Consider the following 27,048-nt stretch of genomic DNA (forward strand, 5'->3'; position numbering starts at 1 on the left):
CTTGTCTCTTTTTACTGTCTTTAAAGTTTTTTTTGTCGTATATGAGTAATCCTACTCCAGCTTTCTCTTGATTTCCATTTGCATGGAATACCCTTTTCCATCCCCCCACTTTCAGTCTGTAGGTGTCTGTAGGTCTGAAGTGAGTCTCTTGTAGATACGGGTCTTTTGTATCCATTCAGCTGGTCTCTGTCTTTTGGGTGGAGCATTTAATCCATTTACATTTAAGTGAATTATTGATATGTATGTTCTTATTACCATTTTATTAATTGTTTTGGCTTTGTTTTTGTAGGTCTTTTTTCTTCCCTTCCTCTTTTGTCCTCTTGTGATTTGATGACTATCTTTAGTGTTGTGTCGGAATGCTTTTGTGTGTGTGTGTGTGTTTATTGTAGATTTTTGGTTTGTGGTTCCCATGAGGTTTTGATATAGCAGTCTGTATATATACACAAAATTGTTTATGTTTCTGGTCTCATAATTTCAAATGCATTTTCCTGTATTTTTACTCTCCTCACAATTGCTGGTTTTGATATCATATTTATTTGTGGATGATCTCCTACCTTTATTGTATGTTTGCCTTTACTGGTGAGCTTTCCTATTTGTAATTTTCTTGTTTCTAGTTGTGGCCTTTTTTTTTCCATCTAGAGAATTTCCTTTAGCGATTGTTATAAAGCTGGTTTGGTGGTGCTGATTCTCTTAGCTTTGGCTTGTCTGTAAAGTGTTTTGATTTCTCTGTCAAATCTGAACTAGAGCCTTGCTGGGTAGAGTATTCTTGGTTGTAGGTTTTTCCTTTCATCCCTTTAAATATATTGTACCACTCCCTTCTGGCCTGCCAAGTTTCTGCTGAAAAATCAGCTGATAACCTTATGGGGATTCCCTTGTATGCTATTTTTTGCTTTTCTCTTGTTGCTTTTAATATTTTATCCTTGTGTTTAATTTTTTTCAGTTTGATTAATATGTGTCTCAGCATGTTCCTCCTTGGGTTCATCCTGTATGGGACTCTCTGAGCTTCTTAGGCCTGATTGTATGTTTCCTTTCCCATATAGGGAAGTTTTTTCCTATTAATCTCTTCAAATATTTTCTCAGCCCCTTTCTCTCTTCTCCTTTAGGACCCCTATAATGTGAATGTTGGTGAGTTTAATGTTGTCCCAGAGGTCTCATAGACTGCCCTCATTTCTTTTCATTCTTTTTTCTTTATTGTGTTCTGCAGAATAAAGCAGTGATTTCCACCAATCTGTCTTCCAGCTAGCTCATTTATTTGTTCTTCTGCCTCATTTCTACTATTGATTACTTCTACTGTGTTCTTCATTTCAGTTATTGTATTGTTCATCTCTGTTCTTTAAATCTTCTAGCTCTTTGTTAAACATTTCATGTATCTTCTTGGACTGCGCCTCCAGTCTTTATCTGAAATCTTGGATTATCTTTACTATCATTACTCTGAACTCTTTTTCAGGAAGATTGCCTATCTCTACTTTACTTCATTGTTCTTCTGAGATTTTATCTTTTTCCTTCGTCTGGAACGTATTTTTCTGCCATCTCGTTTGTCACACTTTCTCTGTTTGTGGCCTCCATTCCTCAGGCTGCAGGATTGTAGCTCCTCTCACTTCTCTTGTCTGGCCCCTGGTGGGTGAGGTTGGTCCAGGGGCCTGTGCAGGCTCCCTGGTGGGAGGAACTGTTGCCTGCCCAGTGGTGAGTGGAGCTGGATCTTATCCCTCTGGTGGGTACAGCTATGTCAAGGGGTATGTTTGAGGCAGCTGTGGGATCAGGACAAATTTAGGCAGCCTGTCTGCTGAAGGGTGGAGCTGTGTTCCCACCCTGTTGGTTGTTTGGCCTCAGGCATACCAGCACTGGAGCCTGCAGACTGTTGGGTGAGGTCAGGTCTCAGTGCCAAAATGGTGACCTCCAGGAGAGTTCATGCCAATGAATATTCGGTGGGGCCACTGCCACCAGTGTCCTTGCCCTTATGGTGAGTGGCAGTCGACCTTCACCTCCTCAGGAGACCCTTCAAGCCCCACAGGTTAGGTCTGACCCAGGTCCTGTGGAATCACTGATTTGCCCTGGGTCCCAGTGCACGTGAAACCTTGTGTGCACCCTCCAAGAGTGGATTTTCTGTTTCCCCCAGCCCTCTGGAGCTCCTGCACTCAAGCCCCACTGGCCTTCAAAGCCAAATGCTCTGGGGGCTCCTCCTCCCAATGCCAGATCCCCAGGCTGGAAAGCCTGATGTGGGGCTTAGAATTCTCACTCCTGTGGGAGAAACTCTGCAATATAATTATTTTCCAGTTTGTGTGTTGCCCACCCAGGGGGTATAGGATTTGATTATATCACGAAAGCACCTCTGCCACTGTTAGATCACGGCTTCTTCTTTGTCTTTGGATGTAGAATATCTATTTTGGTAGATTCATGTCTTTTTTGTTGATGGTTGTTCAGTAGTTAGTTGTGATTTCGGTGTTTGGGTGAGAGGGAGTGAGCTCAAGTCCTTCTACTCCACCATCTTGTCTGTACTCTCAAGAGTATGTTACCTCTTGTCATAGATTATAAATCTAACTACTGCAAGTAGGCTTGTTCTGTTTATTAAAAAATTATCTGCTTTTTGTCTTGAATCTCACAAACTTCTTTATAGGTAATTAAAATAATTTAAAATAAACAAGTTATTTCTTAGGATTATTTAATATTTTCTTTTCAGCTTGTTTACTGCACTTCATTTGACATTTGTAGTTTTTTAAAAGCTCTAGGAAATGATAGATGTTCATATCTAAGGTAAATGATGTAGATTAATAAAATGTTAGAGTTTAAAATATTTATAATTTTTTGTTAATCAATATGGTATCTAATAATGCAAATAAATACAAATAAATTCTAAAATAAAAGTAAATAACTTCCAGTTCCCTTAAGCTCCTTAGTCACTTGAGGCTTTATTTTAAAAGCCAGTTTTACTGGCTTTGTGATTATTTTGTCTTTTTTTTAAAACCACATTTCCTCCTCAATCCTTCCTCAATGACATGTGCTTGCATGTGCACACATGGAAGTACAAAAATGTACATATATCAGTGAAATACACATGATTGCCAGCTTTAGATGGTTTTATAGACATGTACATTTAAATGATTAAATGATTACAACACCATGAACTTGAATTATTTGGAAATACATTTCCACAGTTTATCAGACTCAAGAATGTAAGAGACTAGCTTTAGTTCTCTCAATCCCTTTTCTGCTCAGAAAATTTGGCAACTTAAAATATACTTTTATGTCTTAATCCTTATCAAGTGATACTTTGATGTGATATGACATTGTTATTATATTGTTATTATGTTATTATATCTTTGATCAGGCATTTAATAGATATGTATGTATGATTAATGAAATTTAAATTTAAGAAATTAGGAACCAGCCTTTTTATATTGACAACATATATTGTAGAGGCAGTTTCTGTGACTGAACAGCACATAAAACACACACACACACGCACCAGAAATGATTCCAACAGCTTAAGCAGAAGGTACTTTTAGATTACTCTGCTTGAACTGATCCTATTGTTAAAGGATTTCATGCCTTTCAACATTTAGTTTTTATTTCAGTTTGCTTTTTTACATCTTTCATTTTTATGTTATAACTCTGTATTAACTTTATCATTTTATTCCTGACTCATGCTCCAAAATGCTTTGCTGGTTATAGTAATGGATATTTTATGGGATTGTAGCTCTTACAGGAAATAAACTGATAAATCTTAAGTGTAGTTAAATTGTTTTCACAGTAAAGCAGAATTACTTAGTAGAATTCTTAAGAGAATATAGGCAGGATGAACACCAAGAGCAGTTTTATTATCATACTAGCTGTATAGCAACTATGCATTTCGTATGTGTCCTTGCATATATGAAATGGGAGCAGCAGTACCACTTGTAAGCTTTTCCAGAGTCAGAATATCTTTATAGAAAGTACACCTGGGTTTGGAGACAGATAAAGTTTTCCAACTTGCCTGTTTCACTTAATAGCCTGTGTGACCTTTAGCAACTGATTTCAACTTCCTAAGTGCCAGTTTCCTGTGCTTTTGAAAAGGGACAAAAACAGACATTGTGCATTCTTGAGAGGATTCATATAAATTACTTGGTACAGTGCCTGGCATATAACTATATTCTGTTAATGGCATCTATTATTGTTAGTAATAGTTGTAGTGGTAAAGATTACAGAAGTAGAGGGAAATGTGAATATAAGTAACTACTCTTAGTAAGTTTGTAAACTAGGCATGTTTTCTTTGGTTTATATGCACTCATTTATGGTAGCAGGCTTTTTTTATACAGATGTTATATTACTCAATGTCAGATGAAATTATTTGGAAATTTAGAGAGAAAATCATTATATATTTTTTAATTCATATAGCAATATTATGTAAAATTCACATCTTCCACATATTCAAAAGTCAGATTAGTCAGCAGTGTAAAAACATCAAATATAAATAATGAAATTCCTCTTTTTCATCCCATTTTGGTTGCATTTTTCCACAGAATATGCTAGTTATTTTTCTTTTTGTTAATTCTAAGCACACATGTTTTATGAATCTGAAATAAAAAAGGGTGTGTTTTGTTAAGAATTATTGATATTGTCATTGCTTGGAAAGGACAATTTAAGCAATTAGATATTTTGTTTGGGGTATAGAGTTATTTATAAAGTGTATCTACCAAAAGTTGAGTTAATACTCCTCTATCTGTCTGAGAGGGGTTAGAAGAAGGTATTGCAATGTTTGCTTACATAGGAAAATACTGAAAGAAAGCCACATTAAATCACATGTATGTGTAAATTTATTGATGGTCCAGAAAAATAAAGTTTAATGTACTTCAATTGTTCCTCTTTTCCAGGTTGCTTCCTTCTAATTTTGTCTTTTATATAAGGTGAAAAGAAGTATTTAAATAAGTTATGTTGTAATTCAGTTAAAATATTCTTATGGCCTCTCACTATAAAATAATATTTCAAAAATTAAGGTAACTCTAAAATCCTTTGATGTAGAATTTATCCTTTGTGGCATGGACTTGATTTACCACTCTAGTCTCATTTCGCACTATTGTCCCTTTCATTGTCTTGCCTTAGGCAAGTTTGAACTAGTAGCTGTATATACATATCTTTGTCAGGGTCTCTCTAACTTTGAAATATTTGCAAATGTCATTGCCTGAGAAAGACCCCTATCCCTTCCACTCCAAGTGGCTAATAATAATTCATGTTTCTCAGCTTAGTTGGGATGTCAGTAGCTTCTGCATTCTAGTTATTTAACTGTCCAATGTTTCCTCTCCAACACATACACATATCTCCAGCTTCTCTATAGTACCTTTACCTTATATATTGAGTACTAATTGTCTTTGATTTCTCTATCTTTCCACACTGGAAGTTTTTTTTTTATTTTTTTTTATAAAAGAAGCTATTTTTTTCCCCCCTTCATGTCCCCTGTACCTTGAACAACACCCATAATGTGCATTTAATAAAAATTATAGATGAATTAAGGTGTGCAAATACATTTTGCATCAGAAAGGTGAGATGTCTATTTCTCTATACTGAAATAAATCAATTTTAATCAAAATGTTTATTGTGTCAAATCAGTGTGGAAATGAAAATATAATGATGCTTTGTTTCTATTCCTCTATTATATATATATATATATATATATATATAGGCAATTAGTATATATTCATTTCTTACATAAGAAATAAAATTTATCTGCAGTTCCATCATCTAGTAATAGTTATTTTTGTTGTATATTTTCTATTTTATTGTCTATAATACTCTTGTTATTATATATTAAATTTGTCAATCCATATATTTCCATCTGTCTTTCAGAAATTCAAAAGACTCATTAAGACTTATCTCCCAACAACTATATAGTCTTTATTTAACTCTGTTATAGAAATTATCATAAAGGTTCATATATGTTCTTCCTACTAAATAAAATAAACTTAAACTGAACTATTTAATTCTTAATTTTCTGCACCTAAGTCAATTGGAAACATTTAATTTATTCTCCACATTTGAATATGGCATACAAGTGTATACATAATAAATAAATATGGTATATTTGTTGTGGAAATGCCTGCAAAAGGGAGTAGCAGTGAATTTTTCGTTAGAAATGTCTGTGCTTTTCTCTTTTAAAACTTCTGAAGATAGCTATCCTTTATTTAGGGTTTATTTGTTTTGCTTTTATTAGGCTTTTGGTTAATGAAGCTTTTCGAGTTTTTCATTTATCTTGATTTAAATTTCCTTAGTCTTAAAACTCAGGCCAATGGACCAGAGTTTACCAGTCCTTTTCAACTCCTATCTTCAGAGTGGAAGCCCTTGAAAATAAAAAATGTGGGGAAAGCATAATGGGGGTATTTGCTATCTATTCTTCCCCACTGTATGCATTAGAGTGTAGTTTCTGATTCATATACAAACATTTGTATACCTACAGATTTATAACTTATTTTTCTAATACTTAGGACTCCAACCCATTTCAAAAATTTTTCTAAACAACCATTCACTGAGAGCAAATGTTATTTGTTCCTTTACCCGCTACTACCTTTTTTGCTCTCTTCCCAGTTCCAAAAGGAGTCTAAATAAACACAGCTTGTTATTTCTTGTTTTAAATTTATTTTGGAAAATGTGGCCACATTTTCACTTATCCTTTTCAAACAGTTAAAACCTTCCCTTTTCACATTATATCTTCTTGAGTTATCTAATCTCCATTTTCATTTTTGTCTGAATAGCAGCACTAGAAGTTTTGTAATAAGGAAGTTAGAAGGTTGGGACATTAATCGTTCATAAAATACTTCTTTTATACATTTCAGTGTCAAATTATGTTTACCTAAATTACGTATGTGCTTTGTTCAACAGCTTGGATAACTTGCATATCTCAGGAGGAATTTAAAGCAAAGAGAGGGTGAACGGAGAGGGGAAGGGAGGGGTGGCAGAGGGGAGGACAGGAAACAAGTTCTGTATGTTGGTCGTAGGGTTTGTGATGACCACTGTCTCTCCCTCGAAGAAGTTAAATGATGAGTTAAATCAGTTGTTGCCATTAAGATATTATACAGCTATTTTATTGACCAAGTAAGGGAAACAAATTCTCCTTTAAAGCAACTTAAGGCAAAAACAGAATCTAGTGGAATCACGTGAACTTCTTGGGAAACTACTTAAACTTTGTGAACTGTATTGTTCCCCTTCAAAATGGGTGGTAATAGTAGTAAAACTCCCAAGATGAGATGTGGTCATGTGAGTATAGCACTTCCAGCTGTGCCAGACACACAATGAACACATTACAATAATTATGCTCACGATCTCCTTTTAAGTGATACATTTAGTAATAAGAGGACCCCAGCCAGAGGTCCAGTCACATTAGTTAATCAGAATTAGTACATTTGCATTTGAATTATGAAATCCCAGACATCCTTCATGCATTATGTCTCTTAGTTATAACAGGATTGGAGTCATGTCAGATCCCTTAAACAACAGACTTCTAAATGTGTAGATTCCAGAAGGAGACAATTAAGAAGCAAGAAAATAAAGATTAAAAAAAATAAACATGCTAAATGGAATACACTGGATGGTATTATTTACTGAAAATGTTTTGGATTTTAAATGTAAATGCTCTGAAATGAGATCTGTAAAATCCTATCAATTTAATTTACCAAACCAAACACAACAGCTAACAAAAAAACAGTATAATCATTTGATCTCACACTTAAGCAAATCATGTCTCTAGCATTCAACCATGATCCTGACTCAGTGGTTCCTGTACTAAAAGAAAAGATGCCAAAGATGGAGTCATTATGACCTGAAATTTAAAGCTCTAAATGTTTAAGCTGACAAGTAAAGCACCGCCAGAGCGAAGTATGCACACATAGAATCATTAATTGTACAGTAACCAAATTTTAATTAGTGGGGAATATTAGTGTAGAAGCACATGACTCACCAACAATGTGTTTTTGGTTTTGCTTTTTTTTTTTTTTTTTTTTTTTGCAGGACAAAGTTCAGCATTTACAGAAGGCTTTTGCTTCAAGAGTAGATAAATCCACACAAACTGAACTTCTAGGCTATGATGTAAGTAGCTATATAAAACCATTTTTATCTTTTTTATTGGTATTCAGACCTCCACAGCTTATTTACTTCTGCTGCTGCTGTGCCCATGCATTGATTTAATAGGATTTAGTGGTTCACCATTCATCTTTTGCTCTTAAATAATCCCCAAATACCTTCTGGGACTGAAAAAGATAATTACAGTCACCGACTAGCCTAGCGTACCGGTGTCTTATTAATTTCTTTAAACCAACAACTCTAATACAGTCTTTTGAATTAGTGAATTTGCAGACATGTGGAAGAGACATATTAGAATACTAGGACAATTTATTTTTAAGAGAGTACTAACTTATTAACTGTTTGATAAAGTTATTATGTTTGCAATCACTAAGGGCCAAGCATATCATTTTTACATTCTGGCACATAAAAGGAAACAGCTTTGCAGAGAAATTTACAATACTATTTTAGCTCTTGGGCTTTGGTGCAGGTTGCAGAAAGTAATTTAGTTGAAAGTTAGCATTTTCTCAGTGTGAAATACTTGTTGAACTGTCAAAATAGGATTACAAAACATGTTTTAATACAAGATGGCTTCTAGTAACACTAAATGATTTTGGACAACTTTGACTCAAATACCTATCTTAAATAAAGCAATGAAATTTTCACTTTGCCTAAGTTCATGACTTTAAATTTCCTTTTGATGGAAACATCTTTATCTTGTATCTGACATTTGTGAGAAATCTCTTCTTTTTAAAAAAACATGTATCAATATTAGTTTTACCACTTTATTGACAAGTATTAGTAGAAGAGAGAATTTTAAGTTTCATGAAGGGGTATAAGGATAAAATGTATGTCTATCTGCATGTCCTTGTGTTTATAACATAAATATGATGTTACCATTGTGTTGCCTTTCAAAGTATATTAACATATTTAACATAAAGCCGTCTCTATGAGGATATAAACCAAAGTTTTCAATTCCAGAAAAAATTGTTTTCAGATATTTATGTACATTATTTTTTAATTTAAAAAAACATTAAAAGCTATGCTTTTCTTTTGTGTTATTCTTTACATTCATTTAATGTTTATTCTAGATACCTAAATATTCTAGATATCAATATTCTGACTACAATACTTCTTGAATACCAGTGCTATATGTTTAAATGATATTAATGTTTAATATTTTTAAAAATAAATGGTTTTTATTAAGTTCAAATGGGGTTTACCACAATAATCCAATAGGGGAGGTAGCTAAGTTGTAGCTACTAGCAATTTCCTATGCATTTTAATGCATATCTATGACCCATACTTTTCTTGTTTTTACAAAATTTCTTATATCAATGCTATTTAGTTCTCCAGACATGTAAATAAAAATTTAAAAAGCCATGATCATACTTAATTCTTCATCATTCGTAGCTTCTTTTCATATCTGACAGTGAGAGCTTAATGTATTTTACTGGTTAAAGAGTAATAATTTTTTGGTAGTGAGTCCTTAAAGGATCACCTTGTACAAGTTTCTGATATGATTTGGGTAGTCATTAACATAGAATGATATGTTCTAAAGATTTCATACTTTATACTTCCTGGTGATATATTGTAGGACAATCATCACAATCAGCAAGTTAATTACCAAAAGTATGCATCTAGAACCCTATGCCAGTAACTAGATGTAAGTGTTGTAATAGATTTTAGGGCAATTTGTATTGAAAAACCTGGGGAGGGAAATATTTTAAATAAACAAAATAGAAATAAGTAAAGCATTTTAAATGTGATAAATTGTGTGACTATTTGGAATATTATTCATCAATAGTGTAACTTTTTTCATGACTGAAATATATTTTCTATACTTTTCAATATCTATTTATAAATCAATTTTTACATTTTTATATTCAATAAGAATCATTATCCTTTGACTTATAACATTTTGCTCACATTTTCTCAGGAAATATAATTTGACATTTTAATTTTTCACAAATATATATATACCAACTATATGCTATATGTATTTGTAATTTGCAATAGCATTTATCAGAAAAAATGAAAAATCTTGTAGAAATCATGCACATTATGGATGATTTTTTTGTCTCATTTTTTTCCTAAAACTCAATATTCGCCACAAATTGTTCTTTACAGATCATTGTGGATCATGTTTCAATGATGTGAATGTCAGAATATAAGGGACTACAAGTATCTATTAATATAATTTCCTTGGGAAGACAGCTGTTACCACACATTTTGCTTAAGAAAGGAAATAGAATCCCCAGAAGATATTAATTATAATGAAAACTATTAAAAGAAATTTCCAAATATCCACTACAGTGAATAAGTTCAAAGGTTTGTACAATAAACAACTTCTAGCCTGCAACAGATTTATCAGGAGACTTGAAACTAATGTTAGAGTACAGCGTGCTCTGATTTCTAATGCACATGGCAAGAATTATTTAAAAGTAAATTCAGGGATTCCCTGGTGGCGCAGTGGTTGAGAGTCCGCCTGCCGATGCAGGGGACACGGGTTCGTGCCCTGGTCCGGGAAGATCCCACATGCCGCGGAGCGGCTGGGCGCGTGAGCCATGGCCGCTGAGCCTGCGCGTCCGGAGCCTGTGCTCCGCAACGGGAGAGGCCACAACAGTGAGAGGCCCGCGTACCGCAAAAAAAAAAAAAAAAAAAAAAAAAAGTAAATTCAGAATATCTGAGCAAGGGCCTGTAAACACAGTAGTTCTTGTGATGAGGGAGATTGTTAAATAAATGATGAATGTGTCTTAAATAATCAATGCCAGTTTAACCTCTTTCACCCTTCTCTGTCTGCACAGGTTTAGTTTATTGAAAGATCAAAGAATAATTTCTTAGGTGTCTCTTGAGTTATTAAAACTGGAGAGAATATGAATAGATTTTGTCAGGCAGCAATGTTGCCAATTACAAAATTACATTAAGAGGTAGGCAAGATTCTTCTGATTACGTCAGTTGTATAAGTAGATACTTCTTCAACAAAGCACATATGCTGCCTATAAACACTTTATAGTTTGAACTACTGCAAATAACATTTTGGTTAAAGTAATTGAGCATGAACAACCAAAATGTTACAGTGAAATTTTATATTCTGGCAGAAAATTCAGCTCGTTTTACTAATTTGACACCTTTATGGACAGTTTTTTAACTTCCTTTTGATGGTCTACAGAAGATTGTCATTTTAAATGTGGCTGACTGACTTTGGGTGTAAATTTTCCTTTCAATTAGTGCCTGAACTTGACTCAGAACTGTCACAGATCTCTAGATTCCTCTTAGAGGCAGAAGCACTAAAGTTTTAAGAAGATCTTCCTTTCATTAGTATATGTTTTACACTTATATTTAAAAAGAAGTGTTTAGTTGAACTAGGAATGCTTTGTTCATATTTTCTTTAAGAGTTTTAAAGCTACCAGGTATTTCATCAAATACTATTAATCACTGTTAGTCTAAATATCATTAATGGTTTTCATTTGACTATTTAAAATCAACCGAATTGTGACATCACACATTTTGTCTGTCATGTATGAGTGAAGCATAAATCAGTTTGGAAATGTATGCTCACAGCACTGTGTGTTCTCCAAATATTTTAACGCATTTTCCAAATGGTGGGATTTACTTTGTAAGTGCAGCTTTCTACTTAACTAGTTGCATTATGGATACACACTTTGAAAAACTCAAAACAATCACCTATGTATTCTCAATTTATGCTATTTTTCTTAGATTTAATTTTGGATCCCTCCCGGCAGTTAGTAGTGTGCAGGGAGTTCTAACACATATGAAATAGTTCATCATGTAAGGAATAAAAGTAATTAGTTTTTACTGTAATTGTTTTATGAGCTGTTAGAGCAGGAGAATATTTTGTGTTATGCTAACACATTATGTCAGCTTATGGGTTAAGCCTAATGCTAAGAATTGAATAACTGTCCGTTAGGCTCCCTCATCCAGCTGCTAATAAACTGTAGTTTCTTAAACCTATTTTGGATCCATTCGTTGCTATCATCTTTCTTAAATTCAGTGCTTATCCTGATCAAATATCAGTGTGCCCCAGTGTTTAGTAGATGAGTACCTTTCCCCAATATGCTTCATTCTTTAATATTTACTTATCTCAGGTATTTCTGTTAATTTTTACAAATTAAAAAAATCAGATTTCAAAACTGAATGATATATTCTAGATTTTCTTTTGAACTACAGTTTCTCATATTACATTAAGGTGACTTCCATATAAGAACATTGATGAAAAACACTGGCAACATCGGTTGCCACAGGTGCTTGTTAATATTTAATGGAGGAATCAGCTTATCTATTGGTGAAATTCTAAGGGCATCACTTTTGACGATTCATACATGCATCGTTCAACAAATAATACTAAGTGCTTACTGGAAGCCAGGCCTTGTTCTAGGTACTTGAGATACATCCTTTAACCAAACAACAAATAATCCCACAGGGAGCTTGCACTTTATTATACTTAAAATAAAAAATATAATGAAGTGTATGGTATGTTAGAAGCTACTAATGCAATGTAAAAGAGAAAAATAGCACAGGGAAAAGATAATTGTGAATGTAGGGATGTGGTCAGGGCTACGATCCAAAAATTTTAAATAGAGTGACCTGGGCAGGTCTGAGGATGAGGTGTGAGATGTGAGACTTGAAGGAGGTGAGGTGAAAAATCACCTTTAGCCAGAAATCCTTTTGTGATGTGCTCCTCGCAACTCCTCAAAGACCCTCAGTCAGAACAAATTGCTGTTACCTTGGCTGCAGGCCTAGAATAAGAATAGTTGGCTTCATTTAGAGGCCCTGCAATATGGAAAAAAAAAAAAAAAAAAAAAAGCATTCTGGACCATTAAACCCTAGAATCAGACCCAGTGCATCAGGAGACTCACGTTAGGGGAGCCCAGACCACCTGAGGGAACAGCCTGCTCAGCCTCTTCGATCATATTCACTTAGGGGCACTGAGAAGAAAACTGTCGAATCGACTATACTATGTAAATTACATTTGCTTTTCTTCTCTTTTTTTGCATGCGTTCTCCCCATCCTCCTCTGTGTACCACTCTTCTTCCAGCCCAGGCAGAGCTTAATCTATAAACTTTAAATGTATAGTTACACTTCATTGTATATCAGCACATCCCATTTATTAGAGGTGTGCTACTAACAGTGAACAAATAAAGAAAGCACTCAATAATTAATTGGTGAAAATTAAATGAATAGATTAACTAAGACTCTAGTGATATTTTTATAATCCTAAAAATCAGTATGGTTTTACTTTATTCACAAAAATCATACAGAAGTACGTATTGCTATCCTACATTTTTATTCTATATTTCTCTGTTATATCTAACAAATATTTTGCAGTGACTACTTTGTGCCTTTTAGAAGACGTATTTAATGCAAGTCAGCATAGACAACCAGTGATTTTAAAACATGGGTGACAACGCGCAGTTGTCCTTAACAGTATTGCATTGAATGGTTCCTTTTAAAATTCTGAATCTTTATGTAGGAGCTAGATCATTCATGGAATGTCTCCAGGTCTTTGATTCATTTCTGGCTACATAGAATTGGTGTTAGTTAACTGATAATTCTTTCGTTAAGTGAATTTGTGGTTGAAATTCTCATGGGGAAAATAGCAAGGCTTAGTGTTAACTATGAAAATTCTTATAATTGTAAAAATATTCATTAAAACAAAGCAAAAGAGCACACCCACGAATATTTTATATAGCTTAAATTATGTAGGGGAGGAAAAATAACTTTCCCTCTAACCTTCTTGGCTGAGGTCTGCCTGCCACGATAATAGAGACAGAATAACTGTAGAAAACAAACAAGTTTAGTAGCATGTATACTTCCTGTATAAGTGGGACGTACCCAGGAAAAGAGTAATTCCCTGATATGGCCCAGACCACCACCTTAAATACCACCTCCAGCTGAAGGCTAAGGAGATGGGGGCAGGGAGGGCAGTAATGGGAGGTTACCAGGAAAAACACAGTAAACAGGGGTATGGTTGTTGTGCAGGTTTAAGTTGGCGCCTTCTTCATTAATAGAATTTTCTAGAGATTGGGTCATTCTCTTCCTGGTACTGAGAGAGAGACACCCTTACAAATGGAGGTTTGTCTTAAAAAAGGTGCATTCTTCTTACAAAGGGTAACTTCTCCATTTTTTAGAGCTTCTCCTGCCGTTTCTTAAAAATAACTAGCTCAAGATAATCCATTTGCCAAAGAGGCATGTTTTGTGCTAGTATATTTTGCTCCCTTTCATCTACTAATAGTGATGATCATATTTGCTTAAAATTATGTTGACTCTGTGATAGCATTGACAGGAGAGAAGAAAAGTAGATATTTGTTGAAAAGAAAATTTCTCCCAACCCACTTCTACTTCCATCTCAGAGATTGCCATTTCTATAGGAAATCTAACTTCAAAATTTCAAATATTTGCCTTAGAAAACTTAGTTATTTTAGTATTTTCCAGTGTGCTAAGTGGCGTTGCATAATAGCGGGTCCCTTCTGAAGGAAGAAAACACAATGTATATGCATCTCTCAATATCTGTTTATGATGTACTATGCAGTTGTAGCTAATCATAATTTGTATTAAGCTCTAAGACTTTCTTCAAGTACTTGTTCAATGTAAATCTTTGGAGATTTATATTTCTAGGGAAAGCAATGGTTTCCTTTAATGTCTACAATCAGGAAAATCTGTAAAAGGAAATTTATTCTTTAAATATATATATATATACACACATATCTTTGCAATATAAATACAAAATATTTATATTGATAAATATATATATATATATATACACCAAAACACATAGTCTCTCAGTACACACAGAGAAACACCTGTATGACATAGGTATAAAAAAGAATCTACTTTTATTTACTGTACTTATTATAGGTGGTAGGATTTGATGCAAATTTTTTTAAACTTTTGTATGTATATAATAAGAATTAAATTATGCACTAATATGTTTTAAATGGCTTTTTGAATTTTAATATGATTAAATTGGATTCATACAGATATTGGCTGCATATATTTGTGGTCCAATTATATTATACTTTGTATAAATTAATATTTAAATGTTTTTAAAGGTAATAGTCACAGTGACTCCCTAAAAACATTACTTTTTCAATATGCAGAAATCATAAAACCATATATTCTAAATTGAAATGATCATGACAATTTTTTGCCTTAGCATAACGATGTGACAGTACTTTATTTTTTTCATTATACCAACTGATGGCTTTTCTATTTTGTCATGGTTGAGGCTTTGTTTAATCAGGCTATCAGATTTAATTAATTAAATTACTTCATTTTTTCCCCCTTCAGTTTTCTTATGATATCTGCTGTTCTCTGACAGTCTCCTACTTGTAACTTGATTTCAGCAGCACAAAATAGGTTAGTATCTGTCAAGATCATTAGCACTCGTAATGGTCTTTCTCTATCAAGAAGTTTCTCAACTACTTAACTCATACTTTGGAACTTGAGAATACTTGTATAGAGGAAGAAAAATAATTTTCCCTCTACCCTTCTAGGTTCTTGGCTGAGACACCCTTATAATACAGAGTAACAAGACAAAAACCTGTTTAGTAACATGTATACATCTGGTATAGATGGGAGATACACAGGAAAACTGGGTTAACGCCTGAAATGTCCCAAGCTACCTTCTTAAATACTATCTCCAGCTAAAGACAAAAGAAAGATGTTGGGCAGCAGGGAGGCCAATTATAGAGGTTATCAGAAAAAGTAGAATAAACAAGGGTATGGTTGTTTGGCATATTTAAGTTGGTGCCTTCTCCATTGATAAAAGTTTCTAGAGATTTAATCGTCCTCTCTTCTGGGTATAGAGAGGGAGATACCCTTAAAAGTAGATATTTCCCTTATAAATGTTAATGTCTCTTACAAAAGGGTAACTTTTATTTAGTTTTCAGAGCTTCTCCTGTGTCTGCAATTACTTAGAAATAATCAGCTTAAGATGATCCTTATGCCAAAGAGACATATTTTAGGGTGTCAAATTCTGCTCCCCTTAAGTCCTGCCTTTAAAACTTCCCCAAGAAGTCCCACAGTTCAGAAGCTGAGTTGATAAATTGATCCACTATTTCACTGAACCAGTGTCTTAGTCCTGAGAATAGGTCAGTCCAGTTAAACTGTTGTGTCTCATTTCAGGAGTAGTCTTGCAAAAGGTCTTCCAAGGTTAGGTCTATACTGTGCATGCAATCAGGTACTTAGTAAGAGGCATCTCTGTAGAAAAAGAAAGATAAAGATTAATGATTAGAACAAACTATAACTCAGTTTCTGAGTCCAGGCATCAGCCAGTCAAGATTTCTATATGTCAGGCTCAAAGCATCTTTTTCAGTTTGGTTGTCTCTGATATTATCAGGTGTTTAGGTAAACTTTGAGTGTCCCACATATCAACAAACATGGAAGATTGTCTATACATGAGCTGTTGTGGTGATTTCTCTGAAGTTTATATCAAATTGTTCACATTCAGTTTGCAGAACTTTAGGAAAGGGCTTTTCTTTTCACCCATTCCAAGTTAGAAGGGTGGGAGAAAATTGCAAGTGAGTTTGAAGAGTTGTAGCAAGATATTTGAGGAAACTGAAAGTTTCCATTCCAGTTTGCAGGTAAAAAAAAATAATAATAATAATAATAATAGGACTAGAATCTAATATCCACAAAGGTATGCTACTAAAACGTGTCCCTCTATAATCACTCTCATTTTTACCAAAGACAATCACAATAAGACTAAAACATTTGCAAAATAGGTCTAGTCTCATTAAACTTGGCCTGATTATTTACATAAGTGCAGCAAGAATAATGATTGTACAGGTTCTTTTTAAATCTGCTTTGCTAGAACTTTCATAAAGAATCACAGATTGAACCTTTAAAAGCCTCAAGGCTAGGAAGCCAAGCCAAAATGTTGCCATCAGACTTTGCCTGCAAAACCTATATATATATATCTCTTCTCAAGGTATAAAAATATCTTGAGGTTACTGTACCTGCCAGAAAGTTGAACTTCCTTATTCGCCTGGGAAAGTTGCTGGGAACCCTGTAAGCAAGGTACCAGGCTATTTTTCTAAGGGACATTATTGGCTTCATAAAATCAAACTTAAAGTTATGTGGTCATCTGATTCTAGGCACATTCTCAAATATGACATTTCAGTCAAAGCCTTGGCAATATAGCCAGTGTTTCCAGTTTTGTCCTGTTATAAGAACAGAGTCTTATTGAATTTATGCAAATAAGTATAAAAATACAGTTTCTGAATTATGGAGGGATCAGCTAGGGAGAAGAAGTACTTGTTTCATCTTTATTCACAAAGTCATACTTTGCCAAATTGCTTTAATTCATACTTAGGTCAAGAGAAAAGAAAAAGGTTTCCTTAAGTCTAGAAAAACAAAACATTAAAGAACCAGCAATGTTTCAAACAAAAAGTCATAAAAATTATATTCATCCTCATCACTTCATTCATTCCCATGTTATTAAATCTCACTCTTCATTAATCCAGTTCTTGCATTATTTCTGGCAATTCTTACCTAGTTGGGTTTCATGATCTTAAAGGTATCAGGAATTTGTATTCTAGAGTGCTTGTTAGAGTCCTTTTCATGAATTTCCTTGAAGATTAAGCACTTTGCAAAAGCATGAAAGTGAAATAATAACTGTCTGTAAATGACAAATACTTAAAAATAGCTACTGTTAAAGATCCGATGAGAGTGCATCACAATGCAATTGACAAGGAAATTTGCTTATGTGTCTGACATTTTAAGATAATAAATAGAATTACTTTATACCAGTATAGATCAGATTTCTAGGAATTTCATACCTCATACATTTGCTTAGCCAAAAACTCATCTTACTTTCCTTGTAGTTGTTTCCCTTACTGTTTCTACTAGTTTTAATCACATTAATTAGAATTTTTAACCCTTATGAACTTTATAGTGAAAACTAAAAAGTAAGCAATTATAAACTGTATGTTACTACAGCTTTCTTTATATTGGCAAATTAATTATTAATACATTTTATAATTTTAGAAGCATGTGCTCCTTTTAATAGTAAAATCTTTCGACGTGACACAAGAAATGTTTACTAACAAACACAAATACAATTAGTTCCTCTATAATAGGAAGCCAAAAGTAGATAAGCTTATGTTCAATAATTGATGTTTAATATTTTATCTTATTTGGAAATAATCTGTATATTTGATAAATTTCTGTCACTTAACTCAGCAAAATTCTAAGGATTGAAGTTACCAAAAGGATTTGGGAAACTATTTAAATAGATGTACCATAATACATAATTATTGCTGAAACATTCACCTAAAACTCTTACCCTTTTTCAGTTGTTCTCAACAATTATGTTTAAACTGCTCATGAAAACTTTGTGAGATATTTGACAAAGTCAGACATCATCCTAAACTATTTTTCTTGTTTACAAATTTTGTTAACAGAGGTAATATGAACTTTCTTCAACTAGTAAACCGAAGCAGAATGAGAGTTGGATGTCTGCATTATATTTAATGACACTGCAGACATGTCTATTTTAATTAAACCAACAAACTTCAACTAGCTTTATTTACTGGAGATCATCCAAGATTCTGTGTTTTTTTTTAATTGGATTAGTTTCTATGTTTCTGAGAGTTTTAGGAATACTTAATTTATAAAGCACTTATTTTAAGTCAATTAAATAGAGCTCTTTTACAGATTAATTTTAGCAATAACATGTGGAGGTAGAAAAATACCACACATCTACAACATACATATATAGACATGTGTAAACATACAGATACAAATATATATCTTATAGCTTTCATTTTAAAATTTTAGCTATGAGTCAGATACAATATTAGTACCTGACTAGTTTATAAGAGACTCACTAGTTTATAAGAGAACAGTTGGGTCCAAATTGTGTTTCTGGAAGTTTGTCCACTAAGATGGGTAAAGATTCTTTTTTCCTTTTTCCTACTAGTATTTGTGAAAGAAGAGACTTGGAATTTTTCATTTGCCCATTTTCCAATAACTCCTTTTTTCTCTTTCTGATGAGAAACATCTCCCTAAAGTTTACATTTCAAGGATTGGTTCTTAGGTCCTAGAGAAGAAGGGGTAGAAAATTTTTAAGATGGGGTAGAAAATTTACATTTCAGAAACACAGGAAGTATCCAGATTTTCTCCAAAATTGAGTTTTGGGGTATATTTGCATATTATCGGAGGCCGGGAATAATTACTATTTAAACTTTCCTTATTTTTCTTAGGTGCAGGATAGTACTGTTTCCAATGTCCTGATCCTTTTGCAAGCATTTTGAGATGAATAGGAGACCTTTGGTGGCGTGGGTAAAAAGGATAGGTGGACTTTGAATTGTTTCTAGAGCTGCAACTCTGGCTTTGCAAAGATTTGAAAATCAAAGTTATTTCTAATTCCTCAAAGAATTTGGTTGTAGCCTAAATTATATCAAGGGATTGACCTGCCCATTCAACTACATTATTTTCAATTTGCTTTATATCAGGTAGAAGATTTCCAACTGAGATGGAAATCAAGACTTCTATATTCTGGAGCTTTAGGTTTTCATGCAGTATGCCTTTAAAAAATCTATATAAAGCATTCAACAAAGGCTTTACAATGCTCCCCTTTTTTTTTTTCCTGAGTGTACAATTCAACCTTAGACCAATTAACCTTAAGGGGGAAAAGCCTCTGCTATTGTTTCAATCAGCACCTGAACATCAGCCTCCAGCTGATCCATTTCCTGATCATTTGTAGGAGGGCCTGGGAGAAATTCTGGTCATCTCTTTCATCTGTGAGGGGGTTTTCCCAAGAGGCCATCTGGTTTATCTGTTAAGTACAATACAATCATGGGTGGGAAGAACACCGTTTAGCTACCAGTCAGGGTTCCAGGGAATGTGACTGTGGATGTCCACTGATCTTTCTAACTGTTCTCTAAATTTGATAGGATCTTCTGAAAGTTGTGGTTAATGAGGCTTTGTAACTTCATCTTGTCAAAGGAGTCTGTAAGGCAAGCCATTTCAATTCTTAGTGTCCTCTTTTCAATCTGGTCTGTCCATAGTACCAAAAAGACAGTTGTTAGAATGAGAGCTCTCTAAAAATTTTTCGAGTGTAGAGGTTTTTCCAACTCAAAGGATTCATCATCTGGCCATTGACAAGTACGATCTTATATATCTCAATAGCAACTCAAACCAATAAATGGCTTAAACATAGATGCAAGAGGCATCCCAAAAAAGTGTACAAAGCCTGCAGCCATCACAAGATCTTGAAAATTCACTCCCAAAGTTAGCCTAAGAAAGCAAAGACCTCCATTGTCACAAGTGGTAAGAATGGTGTAGTGAAAATGGTGTCTCCGGTTTTCCGTGAGAACGTGTGGTGCATTCAGTTACAGACCCGCTAATCTGTGACACCAGGCAGGTGCTACTAGAATGGGACTTTTCCAGCATTAAAGAGACAATGAAATTTGAGATGTCAAAGGCCCCCTATGGACTGGGACCCCTATGACAAACTCCGCTGGCAGCTGGTGGGGGAGTGGGGGGGACAATGAGAATGCTGCTATTGGGCTGTCCACTAGATGCATGCTGACACATGCATCTTCTGACTGGTGGATCCCAGGGAGAATATTCTCACTGGTTGCAAGGCCAAGCTTTTAAGGCACAGAATAAAATAGAAGGAAAACCTCTCTAGGCTATGGTTCTCCTCCCTATAACAAATGACAGAAAAGACAGAGATAAAAGCAAATAATTACTGTCTGTCTGGGAGGAAAGTGGATCAATATAAAACAAGAGTACTCATAAAAAAAACCTTTACCAAAGTTGCTATACCCAAGAAACTAATTCACGCAGGTATTTTCTCCCTTTAATCTAAGTTTGAAAAGGAAGGGACAAGAAATGCTTACCTTCCTCTCTGAACCAGGCACTATAGAGACAGATCCAGGAGATCTGCCTTTAGTAAGAATTATTACCCTTAGCCAACTTCTGCCAGTTTTCCAGAATCCCATCTGCAGACTCCAGAGCAAGTATGGTGCCTCAGCAAGCCCCATCACGGGTCTCCAAACTGTAGTGGTAGAAAAATAATGTTCCCGCTCTCTGTCTAGGTTCTTGACTGAGTCTCCACTGTAATGAAACACATTAAGAGGAGAAAAACAAAAATTTAATACCACGTATATCTCCTGTATACATTAACTCCCCGAAATGGCCAAGCCAACACTATAAATACCATCTCCAGCTAGAGACAAAAGAAAGGTGTTGAGCAGTGGGGAAGCCAGTTATGGGAGGTTACCAGGAAAAACACAGTAAACAAGGGTAAGGTTGTTAGATGTAAGTCCGTGCCTTCTCCACTGTGACAAGAGTTTCTAGAGATTTAGTCATCCTCTGCTGCCTGGTGCAGAGAGGGAGACACTCTTACAAATGGAGATTTGCCCTTTTACAAACGTAAATATCTCTTACAAAGGGTAACTTTAGTCACTTTTCAGAGCTTCTCCTGTGTCTGCAGTTTCTTAAAAATAATTGACTCAGTGTAATTTTTATTCCAAAGAGACATATTTTGGGGTGGCTAATTCTGTTTGCCTTCACTAGCTTCTATCGTCTGCCAATAAAAAAAGTCATCATTTTAGGGAAAACACATTAAAAGATTAGATTAGTAGTGTTTCAAAATAAAGATGGAAAGTGTTTTAATAACTCATAAATAACTGTAGAGAGGGAAAGAAAAAAAAAAAACTTCCATAAATGTTTGGCTTCATACCAAATAGGCAGAGGAATTGGAATTTTCAGAATAACGTGTTATAGGAAGTTTCCTTAAAAAGAGCCACATGTAACATTAATGTCATGCTCTATGAAGTAAGAATATCAGAAAATTACACTCTTATGTGATGCCACATTTTTAAGATGGTGGTTAGAATTTTACATGTATGTAGCTGAATTACTATAGAGAAAATTTATACCAAAAAGAGTGTAATTTGCAATTCAGAGTGCTTAAAAGAGTCATAGTTCTTTACATATCAGAATTACTTCAGATTTGTCATTACTTTATGAGCTTCGTGCTTATAAGTGGACTTACAGATTTGGATTTACTCCATCAAATTAGGGGAAAATTTGTCTAAGTGTTAGTCTAATACAGAGTAATTTTCAAAAAGAAAAATACTCTAAACAGGTTCAGTATTTTCTTGAATTAGAAAAGTATAACCTAAAAATTGATGAATTGTTCTTTTTTTTAGCCTAAGACTAGAATTAGAAATAATAGTGTCTTTCAAGTTTTAAGATTACAAGAAACACTTCATATTGCTCCAAAAATGCTACTTAAAAGTCTTCTTAATTTATGGGAAAGTTGCTACAAATTCTAATTTAGTCTGAAAGGATTAATTTTTCTTCTTTGAGGGAGCATCAGTAATGACTCACTATTGGGACTTTTGTCCCAACTATAAGACACAAAATTACTTGGTGTGAGTGTATATATTACTTTCTACTCTTTTAAAAGTTTTTCCCTCCATTTTGATTTTTATTATGTTAAAATAAACATACAAACACTGAATCTATAGTATATCTATAAATATATTACATGTATATAAACATGTATGTGTTTACATATTTTGGGCATTTAAAATGGATATTATTGTGCTGTAATATTAATAAATTTTTACTTCATAATTTAAATGACTGAATATCATTCAATCATGTGACCTTTTAAACATTTTTTACTTTTCTCAAGAATTTTCCTTTTAAAGAATGGCATTGTCATATGCTATTACAATTTTGTATCGAGAGAAATTTTGAAAAATCTAACAAAATTGAACATGGTTTTATTCTCCATCTAGCAATACTACCTCTAGAAATTGACCCAGAACATACACATTCCTAGATACCAAATAGCATTTCTATAAGGTTTTCCTTTATGGGCATTATCTGTAATAGCTAAAGATGAAAACAACACAGAATTTCCACCAATAGGGGACTGTTTAGTACTAATGGCTCATTCACAAAATGGGGGCTGTAGAGCCCCCTCCCCCTGCAAAAAGAGGAAACCTTAATGTTCTGGAGTGGAATAATCTCTAGACTATATTAATAAGTGAAACAATGAAGGTGTAAAGCCGTTACAATATCAATATCCCCGGAGTGGTTAATCGTAAAAACGTACCCTATTTTTCAAATTACTGTTGTCTCTACAGACTAGTTAAGGGGAACCATTTATTCTCATTAGTTGAGCTTTAATATTTCCTGGTAATTTCCCCTCCCCTGCTTCATGTTATACTAGCTAAAAAGGACAGAGAAGTATTGGGGCTTTTCATTCTCACTACATGACAAGTATTACAGTATTATAAACTTTCATAGTAAGAGAAATGTTAGTATCGTATACTTCATGACATTTGTGTCTCTGAACATATTCAATCTATTATATTATTCCCTTCATTTTTACTGACACTTTTTAAAATATTAAAAGGTGGATCTGTATTAGAGCTTTATTAAAAACATGAATGTCAGGAGTCATAAAATACACGGGAACACAGATTCTAGATTTCTGAAATTTATTTCCTCTGTCTTTTTACATTCATTCAACTAGCATTTGGGAAACAGGTAACCAAACACTGAGTATCTATTAAATGTTTGTTAGACTTAATGATTCTGGAGGCTTTTTTTTTTTTTAAAAAAAAGAACATGTTTGTTTGGCAAATATGTATGTGCTTCTGTGTACAGCATACAAGTATAGCCCTGAGTTTCCTTTCATCTCAAGATATTATACCCTTTTTCATTTATACAGTCATTTTTTTAAATAAAAGAAAGGTATTCCAGGCACTGAGGTGGTAGCAGTGAAATAGACACATTTTCTTTCTTCGTGAACCTCATATTATAGTGGATGAGGACAGAAAATCAATTAGAAATGAAGAAACTAGTAAAAGAATTTCACACAGTGATGAGGGCCATGATGTAAATAAGCAGAAAGATGAGGTTAAGAGATGACGTCAGGTGAAGTAGGAATACTTGTGTCTAGAAAGGACTCATCATGGAAGACCTGAGGACGTTGCTTTTGAGCTGTAACCTGAGTGATGGGTCAGCTGTTCACAAAACTGGAACAAGCCTCTTAACAGGAAAAATCAGATTATGAAGAACAGTCACCTTCCAGTACTGCTTGCTGCTTTAGGACTGACTCACATTAGTTTTGGTCTTGGCTTCCTACTTAAAGTCTCTACACATTCTAATCTATATATCTAATCTATATATGCACCACAGATAAATCTAAAAGAAATAAACACAAACACACAGCTTACACTGTGTTGTATTTCTACTTTAAAACTCTCTCTTAATGGCTCACTAAGGCTTAAAGGATAAAATCCACATTCCTCAAACCAGCGTCATAGCTGCTAAAATTACATCCTTCCCTACTTATGCAATTTTAGCTCTAACTGTTCCCAAACATAAACCTTTTATTCCACTTAAGCTGCTCCAACACAAATTGCTGTTTCTTGTCTCCATTGTTGTTCAGTGTTTTGGTTCGTTTGTTTTTAACTGTTTTATTTAGAATGCCCCTCCCCTATAATGTATCTCTCTTTTTAGGCCCAGCTCCACTCCCATTTGATTTGGCCACTCAAACTGGGAGTGATCTCTCTTTCTATAGAACAATTTCAGCAGTTACTGGTCCTATATAACCTATCCTGTAGTTGTCAGTACTAGATATTGTTATCAGTTCTATATATTGATATATATAGCTCCTATGTATTGACATAGAACTTACTGTCTTGTAGTATGGCTCATCTTTTCTATATTCATTTCTATTTCTCCAACCGAATTCTACATGCCTTGGAGGCAGCTGCCACATTCTATACTTCTTGGATCCTATATTTCTTTTTATACTCATTACCTGGACAAGGAGTTCCTTTTTTTAAAGGTGAAGTGTTTTGAAATGTTTTAATTTCCTATCACATAAAACTGCAATAAAGTATAGAGATTTCAAAATAATAGTAATTGCAACAGATTGAAAATTCTTTTGGAGCTTTACAAAAAGATTTACAAAAAGGAGAGCCAGATGGACTTACCTATTAATCATTTAGTTTTTTGGAAATGAAGAATACATAAGAAGTTGAGGAAAACTCGTTTTTCTACTCCACTTACAAAACCAGAGAAATAAAATTTTGCTAACTGGTCTTCACTCCTTCACCTTGCTTTTGGTAGTAAAGTATTTAATTGGAAGTTGGGAGCCTGGAAACATTACTAATATAAATATTTTTTTTTAAGTTTTAATAGCAATTTTTACTTAGAAAGTCATAAGTAGAATAGAGTTATGTTGGTATGTTGGTCTGTGTTTTTTTAATTTGTGTTTAAACATTTTATATCTTCATATTAAGTAAAATTTCCTTTCATTTTATTAATTTGATGTCATTCATTTGTTTATTTTTGTTTTCTTCTTTTCAAGGCCCTGTGGAATCCTACATGCACTGAAGTTTTATTTAAACCAGTACATATTTCAACCTAGGTTAAATCATTATTTGATAAGAAATGTATCACAAATCTGACATGCTAAATATGAAATCAGTTTTCCATTATTTCATGTGTTAGCTATTTCTCGGAGTATGTAATACAGAAATCTTTCCATTCCAGATATTTCATACTTTTTGCATTTGTACACAATTGCATAAAATATTAATGGATGTAGATTAAGCTAACATATTCCTACCTTATTGTATTTTTAAAACAAAAATAGACTTATTTTTAAATTGTCTCTATATGCAGCTATTCTGAAGTGTAATATTCCACTTGGCAGGACATATTTTTTGTTCAACCTTCTCATCCATGTCATTTGTCTCTCTGGTTATAGTCTGTTTAATTTCACCATATATTCTGTGCACATTAAGTAAGTTTCAAAACAGTGCTTCTGGTTTCCCCCATCCTAGTGTGACAGGTCTTACCGAAGAACTAAGTTACCTCTGTTTTTCCCTTGCATTGAGATCAAAAGATGAAAACAGTATGTCTTCAAACGAAATAAATCATGAAGAGTCTTATTCTAACTGTAGAAAGTAAAAAAACTTACTTCTATCTGTAAATAAGTGAAGGAAGTTTTTTGCCTATTGACCTCATATTGAGGGAAGTTGGTTGAATGTGTCATAAAAAAAAAACAAACCTGTCTCCTGGACTTGGCATCACTGCCTGATTTCTGTGTGTCCTTGTTTATTATCTTTCTGTAATAGCTCACTTTAATTATCAAATGGCTGGGTAGCAACAAGACACTCTTGAGTGTTGTAGTTTATTGCAAGGATAAGTGACAGAACCCAAAGGATGTCTCAGTGTTGTGGTGCAGGACAACAGAAGAGCCATAGAGCTAAGGAGAGGAAAGCAGGTTTTACTGAATTCCCTATATTTTTTAAACAGGAAATGAAATAATCATGGTTAATGATGGTAACATTTAGAAATACGCTATAAAATTTCTTAAATTATTTGAATTATTATGTAACATACAATATGCATGATCAAATGTTGGGTTTAAACCATGGTATTAAAATAAAACTGTAAATATATTTATTTACTTGAAAACTATGTGTCCTTGTTGACTTTGCTGCTTAAAACATCCTTTTATGATTCAAGATATGAAAACATTTTTGTTTCTCTAACAGTTTTCTAGAGTTTATTCTTTTACTCTGTTCTTATCTCTTTCTATTTATTGTCTTATTTTAACATTTGAAACCCATAAATGTAGATAATGTAAGAAATTCTATTACTTGCAATAAAGCACTCCTCTGATAAAGATTTTTATCAGCTTGAATGGTCAATATCATTTTGAAGAAGAAAGCATTCAATTAAAGATATTTTGACTAGGATGCAAGGGAAAAAAGAAATGTATTAGCAAGTAGATTAAGTCAATAAAGAAAGGTACTTCTTTCCTCAAAAGCAATGTAGCAAAAATTGTCAATACAGACAAAAAAGCCACCTAACCTGAAAAGCTACCATTTTATGATTGCTCTTTAACACCAGTAAGACATTTCAGGCTGCTTCCTCAGAAACCCTTTTTTTTTTTTTCTTTCATGTAATTTTTCTTTTTTAATGGGATTGTGCTGAATATACATCAAT

At 33.7% G+C, this 27,048-nt stretch overlaps 1 protein-coding gene across 2 annotated transcripts in view; it reads left to right on the top strand.

The window, feature by feature from the left end:
- CCSER1 (coiled-coil serine rich protein 1) overlaps positions 1-26,514 on the top strand; it is a 739,559-nt gene extending 713,045 nt beyond the window's left edge. Inside the window, exons 9-10 of one of the 2 annotated variants that reach the window (XM_007450018.1) lie at positions 7,972-8,049; positions 25,400-26,514. In XM_007450018.1, the coding sequence (XP_007450080.1) occupies positions 7,972-8,049; positions 25,400-25,459 (138 nt within the window). In that variant the 3' untranslated portion in view covers positions 25,460-26,514. The remainder of the gene's footprint in view (positions 1-7,971; positions 8,050-25,399) is intronic. The other variant, XM_007450017.1, reaches the window with a different exon arrangement.
- Positions 26,515-27,048: the final 534 nt, after the last annotated feature.

The sequence above is a fragment of the Lipotes vexillifer genome, unplaced genomic scaffold (genome assembly GCF_000442215.2).
Source record: "Lipotes vexillifer unplaced genomic scaffold, Lipotes_vexillifer_v1.1 scaffold178, whole genome shotgun sequence".
In the NCBI taxonomy this organism is placed as follows: Eukaryota; Metazoa; Chordata; class Mammalia; order Artiodactyla; family Lipotidae; genus Lipotes; species Lipotes vexillifer.